The sequence below is a fragment of the Pholcus phalangioides genome, unplaced genomic scaffold (assembly GCF_987345545.1).
Source record: "Pholcus phalangioides strain wild (caught in Gottingen) unplaced genomic scaffold, Ppha-v1.0 ptg000029l_1, whole genome shotgun sequence".
NCBI lineage: Eukaryota > Metazoa > Arthropoda > Arachnida > Araneae > Pholcidae > Pholcus > Pholcus phalangioides.
In genome coordinates, this window is record NW_028301619.1 from 7,262,756 (window position 1) to 7,283,262 (window position 20,507).

The window sequence follows — 20,507 nt, forward strand, 5'->3', positions numbered from 1 at the left end:
TTCCATTTGAAAATTGCAAAATGTATATAAATAGTGATATTATTCGCGAACTTAATTGATCATCTGCGAAAAAATGGTTTTGTGAATGTTTATCGTGTTTTTCTACGTGTGAAAAACATGTTTTTTTGTATGTTTGTGATCGATACAAAATATTGCAACATTTATAATGGCAACATTGGCTATAGCCATCGAGAAATACCAAAACAAAAAATATCTCGTTTCCTATTGGCTCTTGGGGATGGAAACCGGACCACTGTTGTCGTCACATGATTTCTTATGTGTAAAAGAAAGTTCTGGTTGGTTAAAGTGTTGAGGTGGAAAAAATACCACAATCACTATGATGAGATTGTTGAACTTCAGTTAATGACCATTGTGAAAAACATGAAAAATTTTAATTGATTCTAGTTGATTGAATTTTATTGAACAAAAAAAAAAAAAAAAACACGCATAACAGAACACGAATTCAAGATTTCAATCTCCAAATGGCAGGGTCACAACTGGGGAGAGGGAGGAGCAGGCGGATATTGTGCACCAAGCACTAGACCAGAGGGAGACACAACTTTCACCTTAGGGTGACCATACGTCCCGTATTTCCCGGGACAGTCCCGGTATTTTCTGTATTTTTGCCCGTCCCGACTTTTTGGCAAAAGTGTCCCGGTTTTTTCCGTATTTTACACGAAGTCTACTTGAATTTTTATTCTTTATTGAAGTCAAAGATTGAAATTATTTTTCAACTAATAAACTATATTATGATAATTACAACTATAAATGAGAATATTAATCTCCCACATTTGTCTTGGTGAACGTTTTTTTTGTGAAATTCATTTTAATCCACTGCAATTTACAGTAACGTTTCATTTCCCGTCATTGTGATTTTTCCGTTATTTTAACAATATTTGGCAACTTTGCTCTGTTTTGGCGTCATTTTTGGTGATAATTGGCGATGTCCCGTATTTTCCCGTATTTGGAATCTCAATATCCCGTATTTCTCTCGAGGAAATATGGTCAGCCTATTCACCTTTTTACCTTTCCTTCAACATTACAAGGGGGGGGGGTGTCAAAATTCGTGCTTGCTCCAGCTACTAAGGTTTCGACAGCTGGCTGATGCGAAGATAAATCCGAGAAAGATAATTCAACTGTCCTTGTGAGTAATCGAACCCACGCCCTCTCACCTGCCGGATGAGCGCATCAGACTACAAAGGCAATAAATCCTCTTTTCTTAGAGCTCGTGTGTGCTGAACGGGTGGTACATGGACAGCCAGAGCTAACTCGGGCCAAAATTCACATTGCTGCTACTGCCACCAGATAGCGACTTATCCGAAGATGAATCTCGGGTGCCTATAATACGACGCCCACGAACGCCTTCCAATTGATCCTGGGCATCCCCCCACTTAGGTTTCGTTTCGAATACGAAGCCAAAGCTGCAAGGCTTTTACGTCTGCGCAAGTCCATAGAAATAGACGGAGATATGCTGTCTCCAGGTGACTTCAGCGCCAAGATGAAGGGTTGGACGACGCACCCAAGCAAAGATCAGCCGGACGGGCAGATCTCCGCGGAACAACTCGCTCAAATAACTCAAAACAAAATTTACTACACTGACGGGTCTAGATTGAAGGAGGCGACGGTGGCGGCCTACGTCATCACGACAGGCAAGGAGATCATCGCGTACCTGGAAGGCCAAGCAGAAGTCCAGGAACACAGTTTTCCAGGCGGAGCTTCTGGCCATACTGGAAGCAGTCAAGGACGAAGCAAGGAGAGGAGTCCCTGCACACATTAGGACGGACAGCCTTTCCAGCCTACTGACCCTCAAGAGCCCTATATCAGAATACGAAATGGTTAGGCGGGCCAGAAACGTACTGATTAGACATCCAGAGATCCAGCTTTCATAGGTCAAAGCCCACGAGGGCACCTGGGGCAACGAGATAGCTGACCAAATGGCAAAAGATGCCACCATAAATGGAACTGAATGGAACACGGTCAAGCTACCACACTCAGCGGCCAAAGCGATGCTAAGACCTCAGGAAGTGACAATCTAGATGGGACAACCCGGAAGCCAACGGTCGCTCCACCCACGAGGTGCTGAAAACTGTGGGTCTGAAAAGTAGCAATTGGAAAAGGGAAGTAACAATGTTTATCACAGGACACTGGCCATTTTCGGCAAATTTGAGGAGGTTCAAACTGATCCCGAATGACAAGTGCAGTTGTGGGTCGACGGGCTCTAAATGGCATTACGCCACAACTTGTGAACACACAAGGATTTTTCACTTCCAGGCTCCGGATGAACAATACGAGACTGCCTTGATCAAAGCAATCCTTGACAGACCTGAATCTATAAGGAAGCTGGTGAAAATGGTCAGATTCGTGAAAAATAACCCAGAAAAAGCCAAACTGGATGAAGATAACAGACCAGATGAGGAGACGACATCAGCAAACAGGGCCAACTCAGGCGATCTGCCAGATTGGTCAACAGACGAGTCGAATATGCCGAACAAGATCTCACCGACGAAGAAGATGATGCGGAGAACCCGTAAGAGTCAAAGTTCACAGCACTTCACGGAATACCTCTCTCGACAATGGCTGCAGAGGACCAGCGCAAGAGGCTGCAGAGGACCAATTTAATATATCTGTAGTATTTTTTTGATGTGGCACATGACTTTTGGCAAATTGCAGCTTTAACTGTCGCACCCGCATGTAGCTCCTCGGGTGAAAAGAGGGACGGGAGGCCGGACCGTTCGGAGGTGCGGGAAGTGGCAAGGAGGGCGGGATTGGGTGTCGGCGGGTCAAATGGCTTCATGTGTGGTCAGGAGTGGTGCACCGATTGGGGCCCTTGTGGTGAGGCGTTCCATTTTTCTCTTGATGAGGGGTGGTGTTACCGTCCTGTGGCAGGTTCTCTCTCGTGTCCGCGGTGGAGTTTCTTGGGGTTAGGGGTCTCCCTTCGCAGGGCGTGTTGGGGCGTTGTCACTCTCCGCTATTACTACGAAGGTTTCGACAGCTGGCTGATGGGAAGATAAATCCAGGAAAGAAAATTCGACTGGCCCTTGCGGAGAATCGAACCCATGGCCAGCTGTCGAAACCTTCGTAGTAATGACGAAAAGGCCATCATCCTCGGATAAGTCGCCGTCTGGTAGCAGTGTCAGCCTATTAGGTCTTTGCGTTTCGATTGAGATTGACGTTATAAGCGAGGGAAGTTAACATTCTCCATGGGAATTTGTCAGAATCCCACCAATTAATGACGTAATAAGAAGTCATTACAATCGAGTTCAACTGTATATAAAAGAAGAGGCTCCAACGGGGCTCCACCATAAAAAACTAAAAAAGAGCTCCGTGAGTCAATAAAGGTTGAGAACCACTGGTTTAAGTGACAAGATTCAATTTCTCCTAGATAGCTCACGTAGTATCTAGTATACGGGATATCATCGACATCAATGTGGTTCTTGCGGTCTTGGTATATGTTTTAAGGGAGCCAGACGGGTGGAAATCACGTGAAAGATGATCCATGACAGGTAGTTTAGAAGGGAGGCACGGGAAGCTGTGATAAAAGGGGGAGTGAAGAAATAAAGCTCTCAAATGAAATGAGGTGGGACAAATGTGACTACTTCCAGACAAGAGCACACAACTTTGTTTCATAGGGTTACAATAAGTTTCGCGATGGGAAAAAAGAGGTTGAAGGAAACAGTCAGCTAGGTTGAATTTATTCCACTGGCATTTGAACTCAATATTACGTCCCTGGTCGTAAAGGGGTTAAGCTAGGGTTACCATATTCGAAAACTGAGAAAGGAGGACGCTTGTGAGTGCACCCTTAATGACGTCATCCCCCAATTTACACACCAGATGGCGCCACTTTTCCGGAAAAAAAACACGCACACACACACACCCGCTACTACGATCATTTTTCCCAACTAAAACAGAACCGTTATATGTTATGGGAATTTAATAAATCCGGTTATTATGCGTAGTTACCAACAATTTTTTAGAGTTTAATAAATTTTGTTTTTCACATTTATCGGTGATTATGTGTCATCCCCGACAAACCAGTCGCGGCCCAGGATCTGTCCCTCCAGGGATATAAGCCTTTTACCCTTGCGGGTTGGGTCGCGCTGGGGAGATATGTGTCATCCCCAGCTCGTATTGGTAAATATGATAAATCGTCAATAAGTTATTCAAACTTAACTGAAATTTTGCTCAAATTTCAGTCTAGGATGATGGATTCGATCAGTGATGTTGCTTATGTTTAAAAATGTTGATAAATGTGAAGAAAGCTAACATTACAATTAATTATCGAAACATACGTTATTACTGGGCAACAAGTCGTGAACTCGGCTTCCCACCACACTCTGCCTGGCAGAAAACATGGATATCTTTTACGGAATTTCCTATACATTTCCTTTTCGGCATGATGGGAATTCATCTTAAATGAAAACATGATAAAAAAAAACACGTTTTTTTAACCTTAAAATATTTTTACCGATCGATATAACTGTAATATTTCTATGTTTGCTCGTTTTAATAGTTATGAATAGAGCCCGGATTATATGCACTAAAAGGTGGCGAAATATGCTCCAAAATTATGCAAATACACCCTAAAAAATGCCAAAATATGCACCAAAACGTAGAAAATATGCATTTGAAAATTAGATACCTTCAAGGAAGCAAACATGTTTTTAAAATGTATATTTTCAATTTCTTAGTGAATACTCATTAGAAAAAAAAATTCTCGTACAAATTATTTCTACACTTTTTATTTGGAAATTTCTAGTTTCTAGTGATGGGTGAGTTGGTATACAGATGGCCCTGATTATACCCTAGTAGTGATATGCCAGTGTCGCAACTAGATATTTTTTCGGCCGAGGCAAGAATGCATTTTGGTGCCCACATGTAATATAGAAGAAGCAGTTAAAGGGTGCATTCGGTGCCTCCTTTCGTCCAGCACGCAGGGCACTAGGCACGCCTGATCCACCCCCCAGTTGTGGCCCTGAGTGATGCTCACTATTATTTATTTCTTTACAAAGCAATTGGTTCGTCTCACATGTTTGAATAAAAAACCCATGGAAAATTTTAATACTTGCTCTATCTTAACCAGGATGAAATAAGTAATTTTTTTTATTACGGTTTGAGCAACGGATACCATCAAAGGTAACAAACATCTCTTTGGTAATTCACTAAAAAACCTCTCTCTCTCTAAATGCTGTTTATCTTTTACGTAAGATACGAACACTTGGCCATTGCTTATTATTCACGTGCATTTTTAAAAGGAATACTCATTCGAAAAATTAAAAAAAATGTGATTGAACTTTCGTTAAACTTCAAAAATATGCACCTATTCTGGAAAATTCTTCAATATTATATATTTGTGTGCATTAACACTGAAAAAGGTCAAAATTTCTAAATGTATATGCACATATGCATTTAATCCTGGCTCTAGTTGTGGAAAAAGTTATTCGAACTCACCCGAGATAAGTTGTCAACAAAGAGAGGAACAAAAAGTAGCTGTTTATGAAGTAGAACCGTCATATAATCTGCAAAAAGTAATACGTCGCTCCTACAGTTGTCAAGCTTATATATATATATAATGCTACCGTTTATTGGTTAATTTTTTTTCATTCAGAATTTCCGACCAGGCGGAAAGGAGGAGTTGGATGATGACGGCCAAAATGTCTTGGACTTGAAACGTCTGGACATTTTGACACGTCTAGCACAGACAGGAGTTGGAGCAAAAAAAAAAAATAATAATAATAACGATCCGTTTCCCCTCGCTTTTAATGAATTGTGCCCATTGTCTGCAAGTTTTATTACTTCTCGCCTGGAGCAGGGGGGGGGGGAGGTTTCCTTCTGGACCTTCAAAAGTTTTTTATCTCTTGGGAGAGTTTTTTTGTTGTTGAACGTATCATTGTTAGTGGCGCACTCTTATTTGAACTCGCTCCACCATTCGATGGCCAGTGTAGTACTGGTGAATCGAAGAGTGACTATATATATATATGTCATATCCTACATATATCCCATCCCTCAATTCGATCGAAAATACCAATATGATGTTCTCTGTAGATATATAACACGCCGGGAAAACACCACTCCAGGATGTGCAGGATCTACAAACTGGCAAGAATAATGGAGAAGTTTCGCGCAGATGTGTCTGAAGGGTTTCGTGGACTCTAGCACCTCTACCATTACCTTGTACGGCAATTATCATCAATTGTGTCAGACTTGTGGGGGCGACAGGCAGGGACGTCGGCAGTGTTTGGAACTTGTGGGTGCTGGTCTTTATCTTCACAGAGGAAATTTTGATTTCTGAATGACTTCAGTGAGTGCTCAATTCAGGGCCGCAACTAGGGGGGATCAGGCGGGTCTCGTGCTCCGGACGCTGGACCAGAGGGAGCGCAAATTTCATTCTCAAACCTTATCTTCAACATTACAAGGGGGGCGCCAAAACCCGCACTTGCCCCAAGTGACCAAGCATCTAGTTGCGGCCCTGGCTCAGTTCCATGTCATAAATTACCGAGGGTGCCCGAGCACCCACATCACCCCGGTTCCCATGCTACTGCACAGAGCCACACACACACATAATGGCTTTCCAAGAATATAATTCCTTACTCACGAATCTCTTCTACTTTGCCCCTTACCGTCGTCGACTTCATTATGAGTTGACTTGATACTACTGACGCTGCTTAACCAAAACTACTTGATGCTTGACTACAGCTTTAACATCTAAGCTTTAGTCAAGCAGAACAAAATTTTCAATTTTTAGTTTAAACTGGAATGGCATGAAATTCAAAGAAACGAAACCACGGTAACCAATAATTTTAAGCTAAAGCACTGGTTTGCATCCCCAAGTTTGAAGGGCCTCGAGGCTCACTTCCGCAGCTATTTGCCGGCGCGAGCTCAGAGCCGTAGTGTGACTTCTCAGGCTCCCTGAAAAGGAATATGTTCAGAAAAGGCGGGATCTTTCCATGATTCGTCCCTCTCATTTTCTCAACGATTCATTTTGGAACAGTCTCTGCAGATTATTACAAAGAAACTCCTTCCAAGAAGTAGCGCACTTGTTCACTGTGGGCCCCCATTCGGCTCAGAGCATTGCACCGTTTGCTTCAGTCTAGTTGCGGGCCTGCCCGAGTTACCAGTTTCATTCTGAGGCCTGGACAGCCACTTTTTTCCGATTATTAGAAGTGTTTGGCTTGCACTTCGGTACGCACATTATTGGTGCAAGTCTAACACGCATCAGCTACTGGTCTATTGCCATAACTTCAAATTGCTTAGCGCAATTCCATGTGCTTTTTGATATTCCTCTTAATGACATACTGTCCCCATAACGAGTTTCGAAGTTCGTATCATGATCCATTCTGATTCTCTGTCTCTCTCTCCCCCACCATCCCCTCTGCATAGTTGCAGAGAAATATATAAGGCGTATTCGTTTAAAATTCATAGAAACGAAGTCCCACGGTAACCAATTATTTGCAGCAACAGTCGACTTCCAGTTTGCTTGCGGGCCTGCATAGGCCCGTTGCATTACGTTCTTGGCTGCTGGTCTGAACGGCACTTTCGCTCGTGTTGCTTCCCTGGACAGCCGCTTTCGTAGTGTTGGGTTTGCACTTCAGTACATACATTGTTAGCGCAAGTCTAAAAGCGGCCACTTGTTTACTGCCACGACATCGGTAACTTCAAATCGCTTAGCACAATTCCATGTTCTTTCTTGCACTCCCTCTTAGATGACACTCTGCACCCGTAACTAGTTTCGAAGTTCGTATCATGATCCATACTAATTCTCTGTCTCTCCTCCACCACTCCCCCCCCCCCTTCGTAGTTGCCGAGAACTTCACATCAATCTTTATTTTAAGGACGGAGGGGGGGGGGGCTTCTCGAAACGAATTTAAGGTATTTTATTCGTAAAAATTTGTAGAAACGAAACCCCACGGTAACCAATAATTTGTAGCGACATAAGGAATTCTCAGTTTGCGATTTTGGAACGCGCGGTTTTGCTAGTTTGAAGGGCCTGGACTCTTACTTTCTTGTTTGTGGGCCTCGACGGCCAGTTTTGTAGTTGTTGGCGATGCTTGGACAGCTATTTTCGTTCTTGTTTGCGGGCCAAGACGGCTACTTTCGTTCCGATTCATGGAAGCTTGCACTTCAGTTCAATACGAAAATTGTTAGCGCAAGTCTAATAGCGACTACTAGTTTATTGCCATGACAACTTAAAATCGGTTCGTGAGATTTCAGATGCTCCCCCCCCCCCCCTGTACTCCTGCTTATTGACGTTCTGCCCCGGTATCTAGTTTCGAAGTTCGTATAATGATCCATTCTTGATTCAAGCTCATGTTCATTCATCGGGGCATCAATCACATTACAAGTTCATCGTAATCTTTTAGATTTTATCCTCAATGAGAATTTCAATATTTTGACGTGAATAAGTCATAAATTAAAGTCATAATTTAAATCATCTGACGGTACTCGGAGCATTCGCAAAATATTGTGTGACGAAATTCCTTAAACGCCCATCCCATATCTCAGAAAGCACGCAACGCATCAAAAGCAATGGTATCATCGGCTATACATTGGAAAGGTGCATTCAATGGCAAATAGATTATTATTATTATCATTACATATTACGTCTTTTCAGACGCTGTTTCTCCCTCCCCCAATTTATTTTTATTATTTTAAATCGGTTCGGGTCCTGGGTTTTCGAACTCGTAAAGACGGCCCAAGCCCAACGTTTAATGGATATGCAAACGTTTCCACTACAAACGCTATCTACTTTAGTGAGAGACACCTATACAAAAATTATAGTATCTGCTTACACAAGTCCACTATTTCTGCACATAGGAAACATTTCCTTAAAAATACAATGTCTATTCGAATTACGTATCATTTGGTTGATTTTTAATGTGTTATAACAATTTTAGTGGTTTTTTTTTTAAATTTATAGTTACCAGATCCATTGAACTTATTCCTTGCTAAGACAATAGCAAAAAAAAAATGTGAAACAAGAAACCGTTTGAAATCAGTGAAGCATATTTTAAAAAGAACTGTTCATTTTTTGTGTTATTAAATGCAAAAAGTCAATATTTAAATAGAACTTACAAAACAACACAATGAGCTGCTGTCATGACAACCGTCGGCGAAATGAGAAATGAACTGCATATAAATCGTCCATTATAATGAAGAGCAACCTGGAAATGGAAAAGGGGATTAGATATTAATAGTTTGAACAAAAACAAAAACAAAAGAACGCCAATATAACAGTAATGTTATTTGCAATGTACAATTTCCATTATGCTTTGTGAATTTTGTATTTTGTGGTTACAAAAACGAAATTTTATAATATTTTCCTCGATTCAAATTTGTTAATTTTTAGTCGATTGTCTCGTCCATAATTTCTTAGATAAAATACATACGTAAGTTAGTTCAATATTTTCTTGTCAATGGATTATAGAGATGGTCTGATTAATTGATTAATCGATCGGTTAATCTGTAAATTGTTAATCGCGGTTAAAAATTTAAGTTGCGTTAATCGACTCAATCAATCCGATTAAAGTTTGTAGAAAAAGTTTGTAATTTAGCTTGATTTATTTTAAGAAACCAATTTTTGATGTATTAAATTATATTCCTATACATAACTTTTTTCTAACACTTACTCTCATACACTTTTTCACCTCACAGCAAACTCAAAGTTCCCTTAGCAAAAATTCCATATTTCCAATTGGAGATTCCCAGCTGTACGGAGCCGTACCCTTTACAGAGATAAGAAGGGCGCATTTATAAGACGCCCGTTACCTCCTACAAAGTCCTATGTCAGTCAGTCAGACGATGAGTGACCATATTTAAAAATATTCGAATCAATGTATTAGTCAAATTTTTCGTCATGCCATTACCAATGAAAATAGGTAATACAGAAATTTAAGTTTCAAATTCAGTTTGATGGGTGTTTCAGAAGATACAACCAAAATTTATTGTGTTATATTTTTGACATCCATATTTTTGCAGACATTTTTTTTTCAGCCACTTCGTTGGGCAGTTTGCCTTTTGTGGTATTTGTATTTGTACTTGAGAAGCATCAGCTCTTTTCCCAACAAGTAATATCTGGCAAGAGTTTCTAGGAAAATATGCAAAAGTATGAAGATTGGAAGTAGTTTCGAAATCAGTGATTAACCTAAAAAATAATTAAATGACAAGATTCAAGTGAAGAAACTCGAAGATTTGATAAATAACGTTCAGCATCTTAAGTTGCTTCATGCGGGTAGCCTTGATTTCTTAATTCATCCTTATACTTGTTTAAACTAAGAAATAAGTGTATGAAATGAATAAAAAATATTTTTAAGTATCAGTTAATATTATACAGGGTGATTCAGAAAAGATAGGAAAAACTTTAAGAGGTGATAGTGCACACCAATATAAACAATTGTCATCAAAGAATGCCTGGTCTAACATGAAACGCAAACGCGCTAGTGCGTTTCGAAACTGCCGTGCCGCAAACGTTAAAATGGCATTCCTGTTGAAATTTATCGGGAGAAAAAGAACAAAATGCATGCAAATGTAACCTGGGGAAGAAGAAACCGTATGCAAATCTGCGTCACTGTGGATGAAAGGCGGGGACTCCAGTCCTGTGAAGTTATTCCGGCGTGCAACCGCGCGCGTTCTAACAGTTGTAACGTACGGGATAATGGCGCACTTTGGTAATATTGAAAAAGCAGACATGCATTTCATTTACGAAGCTGCAAACGGAAGTACCGCAGAGGCAGCATGAATACACGGTGAGCGTTTTCCCCACAGGCGGTTGCCCAATCCGAAAACATTTGCGCACTTGCATCGGCAGCTGTGCGAAACGGAGTCATTTCTTGCTTCCCGGTCTGATGCAGGTTGTACAAGGACTGCCAGAACAACAGGTGTGGAAGACGAGATTTCGGATATGGTGGCAGATCGGTCAACTACAAGCACACGAGCTGTGGACCGTAGCCTTGGTGTGCCACAATCCACGACAGGGGGGTGCTGAAGGGTGAGAGGTTGCACCCACATACCATTTTCAACGAGTACAAGCATTGAATGAATAAGATTATGCTCGTCGCGTAGACTTCGCCCGCTGGCTCCTACAGCAGAGTGCAGCACGCCTAGATTTTGCGGCAACTGTTCTTTTCTGTGATGAATGCACTTTCGCACGAGATGGTGCATTTAGTCAGCACCTCCTAGAGATAGAAGGCCTCCACACTCTGCTTGTGACGTCAGTAAGTAGTCTATTTTCACTCTCAGAATATTCAGGGAAAAAAAATTCCCTGCTCGTGCCAGTATCATCGTTTTGAGGAAAATAAATGATCGGGCTCAGAATTGGCGATTTCTAAGCCCCACATCCAATCACTATACGGTATTTGTGAGCCAATCAGGAAGATTCTACGCCAAAATAAGAAGAAACGATATAGGATGCTGTGTTTCAAAATGTGGCAAACTGGCTAGGTAGTCTGAATGACGTTTATGGCAAACAGTGCAGAGGCCTTCTATCTCTAGGAGGTGCTGATTTAGTACTCCCAATAAACATGTCTGGACGTCTGTAAATCTACATCTGCATCAGCGAAGCTTCTCCGTCAATGTTTGGGCAGAAATCATCGGCGACCACCTAATAGGACCGTATCTTCTGTCGGAACACCTTGACGAGGGCAAATACAGGACGTTTCTGCAAGAGGTGCTGCCAGACTTGCTGGAGGATGTTCCAACTGCCCTCCGGCGGCGTATGTGGTTCCAGCACAATGGAGCTCCAGCCCATTTTTGGCGAGAGGTACGGCACTATCTGGACGTCACTTTTCCAAACCGATGGATCGACCGAGGTGTTCCTGTAGCTTGGCCATCACGATCACCCGGTCTGTCGTGTCTTGATTTCTTTTTGTGGGGACAGCTGAAGAGTCTGGTGTATGAGGCTCCTCTTGACTGTGAAGAGGACCTAATCGCAGGACTTTCGGCTGCTGCTGGGGAGGTTCGCGATATGCTTTAGATATTCTAGAGCGTTCGCCAATCCCTCCTTCGCCGCTGTTCTTGCAACACCGTTGGCGATCGCTCTTTTGAGCAATTATTGTAAATTATTCATTAAAATTGCTTCTTTAACGTATACGTTATTCTTGTGTTTTCTCCTCGTTTCTCCGGTTTTATTATGTTGCGCCCTGTAGCACGTTTGATTTCATTTTAGACCATGCATTCTTTGATGAAAATTGTTTGTTTTTGTGTGTACTAACACCTCTTAAAGTTTTCCTATCTTTTCTGAATCACCCTGTATAGTTACAAAAAATATTCGATTAAAATTCGATTAATCGGTCGATTAAGCGATAAAAAATTTTGATTGACCAGTTAAAAATTTTAATCGATACCCAGCCCTAAATCATTACATATTTCGATAATTTGTTCAGATTTGGCACACCACGGTATTTTCACGCCCCTGGGGATTGAGAAAAGATTGGAACCCGCCATTTAGGACCTATTCTGTTTTCCAATTACGTACAATAATACTGTATATGGATTTTTAAAAACAAATTAGTAAGAACTTTCTAAAGAATTTGAATGTGTCATCCTTACCATCCACGGATATTCTCCTTCTCCAACATCTCTACCTCCGATTACTTTTGGATGCAAATTGTCCCCTAGAGTAAAAATTCAAATGCGTTTATTGACGAAGCATATAAAATATATTTTATGTACTGTATTATATACAATATATATATATATACAAGATATATACAGAGTGATCAGCGAATAAGCCCTTATTTCAAAATTAAATATCTCTACAACAAAGATCAATAGAATTATGCGGTAAACGGTACGTTTATTAGCAAAACTGTAAGAATGTTGTACAGAAATTTCGAAAATTTAGTTTTTTTTTTAATTTTTTAAATAAAAAAAAAACAAAAAAAAACTGGAGATTTTGGGGTTCCGAAAATCCTCATTTTTGTGAAGAGAAACCACTGCATTCGCCTAAAGTTACTGCATGGGCTGCGGTATGCGCCAGAGGCATTATCGGCCCCTTCTTCGTGCGAGAAACGATTACTACTGAACGTTACGTTACAATTTTGGAACAATTTGTCAGCACACATGGCGCATACCGCAGCCCATGCAGTAACTTTAGGCGAATGCAGTGGTTTCTCTTCACACAAATGAGGATTTTCGGAACCCCAAAATCTCCAGTTTTGTTTTTTTTTTAAATTTTAAAAAGTTAAAAAAAAACTAAATTTTTAAAATTTCTGTACAACATTCTTACAGTTTTGCTAATAAACATACCGTTTACCGCATAATTCTATTGATCTTTGTTGTAGAGATATTTAATTGAAATAAGGGCTTATTCGCTGATCACCCTGTATGTATGTATATGTATATATATATATATATTTTGTGTTCAGTTTTTAGAGTTTCATGGGTACTTTTGAAGAAAAGACGCATGAATTTATCTAGACCAGTGGTTCCCAAAATATGGGTCGAAGGCCCCCTCCGGGGTCACATTAATAAAGTAGGGCGTCGTGAGAGATTCTCCAAAACAAAAACGTCCGAATGAAATATTTATTTTCGCAACGTAAGTAAAAATATATCAAACTAAAGAATTTCTCAACTGAGCCGCTACTTATACAATGCATGTATCACATAATGTAATTTTATCGAATTCTACATGTGCAATAATCAATATATCAAGTTTATACTTATACTGGGTGATTCAGAAGAATCTTCTGATTTCAAAATTATATATTTTTAAAACTTAAAAACGCAGGCTGATAATGCGCTCACACAACCCTAAATATATTACACAACCCTAGGCTATTAAGTAAATCAGACGGCGCCATCCCGCTCAGCACCCATTTAGACCGACGGGTGAGACGGGAAATAATTCCTCGAATCGAGAGCCGATGAGAGTTTGATTCGAGGATTTCATTCATTCATTCATTCGTTCATCGAGGCATTTTCATTTTTTTCCCATAAGCGATTATCTACCATAACTCGAAAACGGTTCGAGATAGGACAGGGTTGGAAGGTTGTTTCATGATCCACTTGGACTTGTCTATCAACCCACTTTGGTTTGACAGAATAGGTCAGATTCGAAAAGTTCATCGAACCACATATATTTATTAGGGGGGGGGGCAGCTAAAGGGATGATAGCTATAAATAACACAAAACTTTTGACGTAAATTGTGTATAATTTTACCTTCGACTTCATTTTCACTTTCGGAAACGTTGCGCAAGCCCACCTATAAAACAAACAAACTATTAGCATGGTAATCAATTAATCTAAAGTGAACTAACTTTTCTCTCTCTCACACACACACACACACACAAACAAACAAACAATACATTCCATATGTATTTATCCGTTTTTGTAATATCAATATGCTGGTAATTAGGCGTTATGTTAGAAGCGGGTGTGTTTTGAGGAATAGAAAATGTCGATTTATCTTCTAATCTGAGTAACACTGCAAGATATATTCCTTAATTATTCCTGAATATAAATAGATATAAAGAAAGCTTACGCACACAAACAAACAACACACAACACATTTCCTATTCCCTACACCGTAACACTTTCTCATACCACATAAGAAGGGGTAATTTCGGAGACGGAGGGCAACTATATGGGTAGCGTCGTCTTAACGCATGGGCTCACTCAGGCACGACCCGTGGCAGGGGGGTCTCATGAAAATGCGATCTGATTAATAATGTGAAGAATAAGCATGCAAGTTGGTAGGCAGAGACATTTCTAACTAGGTATGGAGGGGGACCTCAAAAAAATACCTTCACCCTGGGGCCCATGATACTCTTAAAACGTCCTGACTATGGGGGAGTGATTGCATTCGCTCGCAACATAAAATATGATCATGAGTGAAAACTCAAAACACATCCACTTTATGATGTATCATATGATAATTATTTTAGAAATCTCTAATGGGTACATTTGCCTCATTGACTGCGTCGAATGAAAGAATGAAAAGTTTTACATTACCTCATCAAGGTACTTGTACCATTTCTCCAACGCTGAGGTGAAATTTTCGAATTCCTCTTCATTTGTAAAAGTTGACTCATCTAAGAAACTTTTATCAATGACTTTGTCAGTCATCGCTTGATCAATTATTTCGGCTGCAAGCTGTAAATTTAAAAAAGACGTATTTTAATTTCAATTTTATTCATAACATCAAAAAATGAATAAAATTGATGTTAACAATAAAATTCTTAACATCAACAAAACGTCATAACACAAAATAAAGAAAATCCATCAAAGGGATCGTTGTCGATCCATACTGGTGGACACAATTATTGTTGAGTTAATTTCAAACTCGAAAAAAGTAAATAGTAATAATAATATATTCATAATTGAAAAAAAAAACAAACAAAAGAAGAAACGCAAGATAAAGAAATCATCTATGAATGTGACAGACACATATACACAGACGAAAAATATTACATTGATTTAAATTAAGATGAGTGATTTTTTTACTCATATAAATGAAATAAATAATAAAAAAATGAAGCAAATAATTACTATTAAAATAACTGATGGTAACAACGGAAGGTGAGATTTAGAAATTTTTGAGTGATGGGGTAGTGTTTTCCTCTATTTTTTTATTTTTTTTTTGCGAGAGATCAATTGACATAAGAGAAAGAAAGAAATTGAATATTAAAAATAGCTTTCAATGTTATTTATAGAGAGCAAATATTGTTTGAGACGTTTTGTTAATACAAATAATGAAGTGCAGTCAAGAACGTCAGATGTAAAATTTCGGAATAAGAAACGCGAAATGATTTCTCTTTACTGTTTTATGAATAAGTGGTATAGATAAAATGTATTGCTAAATCTACTCGATATATATCCTTGAAGTATTGAAAAGTAGGTTGAATTAATTCTTATTTAGAAGGATTATCGATCTGTGAAAATATAGATAAGGAATAGGTATATATAAAATAAGGGCAGGGGTATATTCAGGTGGCGAAAAAGTTCGTATGTGGGAGTGGAATAATCGTTAAAAGAGTAAGTGTTCTAATTATTATTTTTTTGTATTTGAATAATGGGGCGTAAAGTACTTATGTGTAATCGCTTCCCCACGCAGTCGGGTCATATGATAGATGTGAATGAATAGCGGCAAAATGAAATGACAATGGGAAAGGTCGATTTTTACCTATTGCTTAAGATAATAGAATTTCTATAGGGTGTATCGAAGTTTTGATTTTATGTGTTTTGCATTTTAAGTTTTTATCTATATGTACACCAAGATACTCTGTTGACGATACTTGTTCTGAAGATGAGCATGAGCATTAAAAGTTATTAAAAGTTATTAATTGCTTGTGGGCAGTTTGGGATATGAAAAATATTATTATATCTAATATCTGTATTGTTATATGCAAAGAAAAGCTCATAAATTTTGTTTTCGATACGTTAATTTCTAGATCATTTACAGAAAACCAGTTGCGAACACTTGCCGGGATTACACTATAAAAGTAGGATAAAAGATCTTTTACAAAACTTGAAAATACTATCAATATTGATACAATCGCATGAATGTAACAGATGCGCTTATTAGTTGAATTTTTAAAGTTTTATAAATGAAATTTTATGAAATTTTATAGGGTAATACCAGCCTTAATTTTCAAATAATTTTAGGATAACTATACAGAGTAAAACTTCGTTGTAAAATGAGCTTGCTTGTTACGACAGCTTGGATATAACGTTAAAAATTGACCACTAATACAGTTAAATTATTACGCTGAATTTTTGAGAAATATCATTTGGACTGAAAATTGTCAATTTCCTTTAGGTTGTCCAATGGCCATTACTGGAGCAAAGTTAATCCATTTGTCGTCGAACAACGCAGTCATCAACAACGCTCTTCTGTATAAGTGTGCGTGGTATCTTTAACTAGCCACTAAAGGGCCTGCGATGTACGATGGGAACCTCACAGGTAAACGATATTATGAGTTCATTCTTTCTGGTGCGTTAGAAAATTTTATGGATACGCTACCCGCGAGTAGTCAATGTGTGGTTCCAGCTAGAGAGCTAGACGGCGTTCTTCCTCACAGGAGACAATTTGTTACCAGTTAGCTGAGCAGATAATTTCAGAATCAGTAAATTGGTTTATTGGAACCTGTTGTATGTTCACAGACATCTCCTGATCTATCACCCTCACCTTTAGACTTCTATTTTTGGGGTCGCTTCATAGACCTTGTTTACGAAGCAATACCAATAGCCCTGCTGGAACTGTGTTCTAGGATATATTTTCTTCTGAATCGTCCGGTCTATCGTCGTTGAGGCAATTTATTACTGTTTTACCCCAGAAGACGTGAGTCGAATCATGCTCTAGGATAGTGTTTCTTAACCTTTTAGATCATATTCTCTTCCCGTGGCCCCCGTCTTATCTAGGGTCCTCCTCCTCTCATCCAGGAATGAGACCTAAATACCTACTTATTGAATTCAATTACTCAAAACTAAATTTATAATGAACAAAATTTTTATAAATAAGGTCAATCTGGACCTCTGGGCCAAGCACAGATCCGGGGGGGGGGGATCATTTCTCCCAAGAACCAAATTATATGAAAAATTAATTTGTCTGTCCCGCAATATACGAGACTATCCAGCGAACCTACACAACAAATCGCCCATTCCGACTTATCCCAGATCCGCGCTCAAGCCTACTCTGAGCTAGAGTTCGACGAACTTCCTTCTTGGAGGGGTTCTACGCAGGGCCATCTCAACATCATGTCTCGGAAAAATGATGTTCTGGGAACCTCGTACTTGACTGGAAATAACAGTTAACATATTTGCAGACTCATTCGTGGAAGTCATATTAACAGATCCCATCATTAGATCTTCTTTGAGTATGAGGACCTGAGTCTTTCCCGAATAGGCCCATTAGTTAGGATGGTCCAGGTTCTATGAGCAACTCTACTGGAAAGTACTTACATGTTTTTCCACCTTATTTGAAAGCTTTATTTCTTCACAACTCTCTGCCGCACCTCAACAACCTGTCGTAACCCCCTTTTCGCGTGCCTCTACTAAACCACACATGCACCTCGTCCATATTCCTCCGTGGAACTTCTAACGAATTGGTACATGTTGGAACATGCGTGTACGTGTTATGAACCTAATGGGTGGTAGCATGTTTCTGTGTAATACTTGTTATGTGTAGTGCTGCCAATTATCATCAAACAAGATATGGATTCAATTATAATTTATAAAATGTGTTGATAAATCTCAACACATATTTAATATATCCTATTAAAACCAAATTTTATACAAACAACTGTTCATTTTGAAAAGTTTTACATTTCCATTCAAACAAAACTTCACGCGACTTTAAATTTTTTCTACACTCATTTAAACGAAAGTCATTTTGTGCTCCAAATATGCGTATAGTATAAATAATATAAAAAGCTTGAGAGTGTATATTCCTCTTACTTGGTTTATTGTTCTCGTAGTTGAGGGGGAAGCACTATCACCAGCACAAAATCGGAAAAAAAAAATATTTTTCTTGAAAAAAGGTGTGGCAGTTTACAGATGCGTTGGTGATTTTCACTTTGGCAGATATAATGCTGATCAGTGAAATTTTAGAAACGGCGGAAGGGGTTAGTTTTCACAATAAAGTTTGTCATTTGAAATCGGGACAATCGTTTTATATTTTCAAGGATGATTTCGAATCATACGATATTTTATAAAGTATAAAAATATGTATAATTTTTAAGATTTCTAAAAAGTGGAAACATAATTAAATGTTACTTAGTTGTCACTGAAAAAACGGTAAAAAAAAGTAAATCTCAAAATAGAAAACAAATAACTCACAATTTGCATGTACAATAAAGCTGCCAGCATTAGAATAGACATTATCGTTGATGTTGATTTTTTATGAGATTTCATCTTTGTTTCGTTCCGTTGAAAGCTGGTAAAATGAATAAACACTCTAATAATAACAATGATGATAACAATCTATGCTGGAAAACCAATGATGGAGATACGGGAAGGTGAATTAACCTTCTGACTGACGATATGACAACTTGTCTGAAACATCAAAACGTGTATTTATGTATATGCATGTATACGTATATATAGTATTTATATCTGTTATTGGTGTTGTTTTACTACCAAACAAACAATAAGGAAAAACATCTGGTCATAAAATAAAGTTCGAACACTTGGAAGAGAACCCGTATGAAATCGATCATATCAGTAAATTAAGAAAGCACTCACATAATTGATTACCTGTTTACACTAATTGAACAAATCTGATTACTAATACAGTAGGCTAGATAATTAGCATTCCTGAAAGTAGAGCTGATGATAGGTAAGATATACCAACGTACGTTGGCTCTATGGGCACAAAAGTTTGCCCCTTTTACTCCAACATCTAAATTCTCAAGTTTTTTCATAGCAAAAGCCTGCCAAGAAGTCAGAAAAATTTGGTAACAGTTGTGTACCCGTCGAGGATGATAGATCTCGGCAACGGGATAAGTCCAGTGGCACAGTTCTGGCTTTCATTCAGTACAGTATTTGACTGTTCGGAGCCTTCCTCATCGAATATTTATGCTCATAACTTGGATTTCTCGCAAGTCAAAGCACTACAACATTTATTCCTTACGGTTTGGATATATGAACATGATTCAGCATATTACTTTTAAATTGCAACTCAGGCTAATGAAAAGAATTGTAATGAAATTGAATTTTACTAGAAAATTAAACTTATACAGTCAAACCTCGTTAATGAGTCACTCTTTTGAGAGCAAAAATATGACTTAGTAAGCGGAGTGACTCGTTAAACGGAGTAAGCCATAGCTGTGCCAATTCCTGCCTGAGGACAATTTTGACTTCCAAAACGTGACCCGTTAAGCGGAATGACGTGTTAACCGGGTGACGCACTAACGAGGTTTTACTGTATATCTCCTCATGTGAAAATATTTTTTCTTAAACAAAACTCAACAGTGATTCAGGCACAGGTCCAGGGGGCACCCCTCCCAAGAGTCGAATGATATGGGAAAAATTTTGTCTGTCTCGCGAAACACGGGATATGAGAGATCCTACGGTCTTATAAAATTAATAGCCAATCCCGACACATCGCATGGATCTGCGCCTACAGCAACCCATTATGTCGTTTCCTAGATGAATAAATGATTTTGTAGTATATTTGAATTATTTATATTAATAAAGAAAAATACACTCAGTGGTCAAAAAATTAGAAACACCACTCACTCGAACTTCGTGCACTACGTGCGCTTGTGGCAACACTGCACGACGTCTGACGTCAGCCACCAAGAATATAAACAGCTCTATAATATTCACTCGCTTGCTTTTTTCCTGTTCAGATTTTTAGTTTAGTTCGACTCGCAAGTTGCATGTCGCATTTTTTTCAAAATTTAATCATGTTATAGTTCAAAATTAATATTTAAAGTCAATGCATCGTTGGGATTTTATTTCGTTGTACTAAGTTAAAAAAAATAAATTCCAGGCAGCTCGTGGCCGCTTGATTTGTTGACCAAAGACGCAAATTTAATCTCAGTGATGTGCGACGCACTCAACGTTCGAAGAC

At 38.9% G+C, this 20,507-nt stretch overlaps 1 protein-coding gene across 2 annotated transcripts in view; it reads right to left on the bottom strand.

The window, feature by feature from the left end:
- Window positions 1-18,992, bottom strand: part of LOC149067632 (epithelial serine protease-like) — an 83,605-nt gene extending 64,613 nt beyond the window's left edge. For both annotated transcript variants that reach the window (XM_089252461.1, XM_089252460.1), the window contains exons 1-5: window positions 18,770-18,992; window positions 14,945-15,085; window positions 14,153-14,195; window positions 12,541-12,605; window positions 9,070-9,158 (exon numbers count right to left, since the gene is read on the bottom strand). In XM_089252461.1, coding sequence (XP_089108587.1) covers window positions 9,070-9,158; window positions 12,541-12,605; window positions 14,153-14,195; window positions 14,945-15,085; window positions 18,770-18,844 — 413 coding nt within the window. In that variant the 5' untranslated portion in view covers window positions 18,845-18,992. The remainder of the gene's footprint in view (window positions 1-9,069; window positions 9,159-12,540; window positions 12,606-14,152; window positions 14,196-14,944; window positions 15,086-18,769) is intronic.
- Between the last annotated feature and the right edge of the window lie 1,515 nt (window positions 18,993-20,507).